Source organism: Kogia breviceps, chromosome 19, assembly GCF_026419965.1.
Source record: "Kogia breviceps isolate mKogBre1 chromosome 19, mKogBre1 haplotype 1, whole genome shotgun sequence".
NCBI classification, from domain to species: Eukaryota; Metazoa; Chordata; class Mammalia; order Artiodactyla; family Physeteridae; genus Kogia; species Kogia breviceps.
This window is the reverse complement of record NC_081328.1, coordinates 27732706-27735420: the sequence shown is the minus strand read 5'-3', so window position 1 is coordinate 27735420 and position 2715 is coordinate 27732706. Positions and strand designations below refer to the sequence as shown.

The 2715-nt window shown below is 41.6% G+C and overlaps 1 protein-coding gene across 1 annotated transcript; it reads left to right on the top strand.

The window, feature by feature from the left end:
* Nucleotides 1-355: 355 nt before the first annotated feature.
* On the top strand, nt 356-735 carry LOC131746099 (guanine nucleotide-binding protein G(I)/G(S)/G(O) subunit gamma-5). Its single transcript, XM_059047060.2, has one exon. The coding sequence runs from the start codon at nt 387-389 to the stop codon at nt 591-593; it is 207 nt and encodes a 68-aa protein (XP_058903043.1). The 5' UTR covers nt 356-386; the 3' UTR covers nt 594-735.
* The last annotated feature ends 1980 nt before the right edge of the window (nt 736-2715 follow it).

Here is a 2715-nt window from a genome sequence, read left to right as displayed (position 1 = left end):
CGAGCCCTGGTCTGGGATGATCCCACATGCAGTGGAGCAAGTAGGCCCGTGAGCCACAACTACTGAGCCTGCGCGTCTGGAGCCTGTGCTCTGCTACAAGAGAGGCCGCGATAGTGAGAGGCCCCGCGCACCGCGATGAAGAGTGGCCCCTGCTTGCCACAACTAGAGAAAGCCCTCGCACAGAAACGAAGACCCAACACAGCAAAAATTAATTAATTAATTAATAAAAACTCCTACCCCCAACATCCAAAAAAAAAAAGAATATTTGTCTCACACAATTATTGTGAGGATTAAGTGAGAAAATGTGAAAGCACATTAAGCTATAAAGTCATATAAAAATATATTGTCCTGACGGATTGCCCATCTGCCCAGCTCTCGCGTGCGCCATGTCTGGTTCCTCCAGCGTCGCCGCTATGAAGAAAGTGGTTCAACAACTCCGGCTGGAGGCCGGGCTCAACCGCGTGAAGGTTTCCCAGGCAGCTGCAGATTTGAAACAATTCTGTCTGCAGAATGCTCAACATGACCCCCTGCTGACTGGAGTATCTTCAAGTACAAATCCCTTCAGACCTCAGAAAGTCTGTTCCTTTTTGTAGTAAAATGAATTTTTGCAAGGTTTTTTAACCACTTTTCATAAACCGGTGACTATTCAAAGGAAAGCTAAATCTGAAGCCTTGTACAAAAGCCTGTCTCTATAACATGTGCCATACTATACAAACTTCTACTTTTGTCAGTCTACCTCTCTGAATATTCATGAATTTCTGTTTCACAAGGGTAATTATTTTATATACACTGGTGGTGGCATACAATAAAATACTTAGTATAAAAAAAAAAAAATATATATATATATATATTGTCCTTGTTTTATTTATCATCATCATCATCATCACTATTTAGACATGTCCTCATTTACGATCATTAAAAATCATTAAAAATAATGCTTTAGGTAATATTTATGTATATATTTGTATAAATCTAGATGGTAAGCAACTTGATAGTAAGTTAAAACCAGGTCTTATTTTTATTCTCTCCCATAAGCACATTCCATAAATGTGTGTTGAAATGTGTACTAAATATTTTATAAGTTTGTTCCTGCATTTTAAAAATGCTTCCTATCAAGCACAGCCTTCAATTTTAAAGTAACTCACTCACACTTACTGAGCTCTTACTTTTAGGTGGAAACTATCCTGAGCATTTTTAATGCAAAACCTCTTTTAATCATCCCAACAGCTCTAGAAGGTAAGGTACTGTGGAAATCTCTCCCTTCAAAATGAGACCTTCCTTTAAAATGGGAATTTCTGATTCTGAAAAGACTGCTTACCTTAACACACTGGAAAGCCAAGTGAATCAGCTGTGGTCCCACTCCTGGGAAACATGTCTTAAGAAGGAATTTGTTGGGCTTCCCTGGTGGCGCAGTGGTTGAGAGTCCGCCTGCCAATGCAGGGGACACGGGTTTGTGTCCCGGTCTGAGAGGATCCCACGTGCCGCGGAGCGGCTAGGCCCCTGAGCCGTGGCCGCTAAGCCTGCGCGTCCGGAGCCTATGCTCTGCAACGCTAGAGGCCACAACAGTGAGAGGCCCGCGTACTGCAAAAAAAAAAAAAAGAAAGAATTTGTTTTTCAACATCAATTACATTTAACATTGAAAACTTCAACTTCCTTGACTAGCATATTTTATGACCTTTTTTTTTTTGGCTGCTTCGTTGCACGTGGGCTTTCTTTAGTTGCTGCGAGCGGTGGCTACTCTTCGTTGCGGTGCATGGGCTTACTCATTGTGGCGGCTCCTCTTGTTGCAGAACACAGGCTCTAAGTGCGCAGGCTTCAGTAGTTGTGGCTCGCGGGCTCTAGAGCACAGGCTCAGTAGTTGTGCCGAACGGGCTTAGTTGCTCCGTGGCATGTGGGATCTTCCCGGACCAGGGATCGAACCTGTAGTCCCTGCATTGGCAGGTGGATATTTAACCACTGCGCCACCAGGGAAGCCCTCAATGAGCTCTTAATTGAGACATAGCTGAGCCATATGCTGTCAATTTGGATAATTTTAAAGATGAATGGGTGATTTTTATTGATCTCACTCCAAAAGCAGCATAGCATGGATATGGCCACGCCAAGAGGAGCTTTTGGAGAACATGCTCCATTGGGGGCAGAGTCTTTATCTCCCACAGGGCTTAAGACAGTGTGAAAAACATCGGCTGTCAATAAATGCCTGCTGAATTGAAATGAATCAAGATTGTTAAGTTAGATGAGATACTAGAAGCAAAGTCAAAGCAACAAATAACAAGCAGGTTGTTGGAGAAATAAAGAAGACAGAGGTAAATTGCCCTCCATTTCAGAACCAGTAAGTGTAGTAAATTGACATGGGTTATATTCTCATAATATATTTAATGATAGATAATTTGAGTTGTTTCATCACTTGCCAAGAGAAGAGAAATATGAAACAGTACTCAGAATAAGTTTGAAGAAAAAGCCTTTGTTTAATCAAACCATATTATGCTTTGTTAAATGGGAAAGCTGGATGAAAATACCTTGGAAACTCAAAATATTCATCAAATGTAGAACACTAATATAATAGTTGAGAGCATGTGGCCTCTCATCTTTGCTCAACAATTCCTTCCCTTAGATGATGGGACTATGTAAGTGGGGTGAGTGGGAGAAACGTGGATTTCAAGTCAGACCAACAAGTTCAAATGTTATCTCTAATACTCTGACCTTGAGCAAGTTACT

Excerpts from the sequence above, each read along its gene's own strand:
- LOC131746099 (XM_059047060.2), top strand. The coding sequence starts at position 387 with ATGTCTGGTTCCTCCAGCGTCGCCGCTATGAAGAAAGTGGTTCAACAA.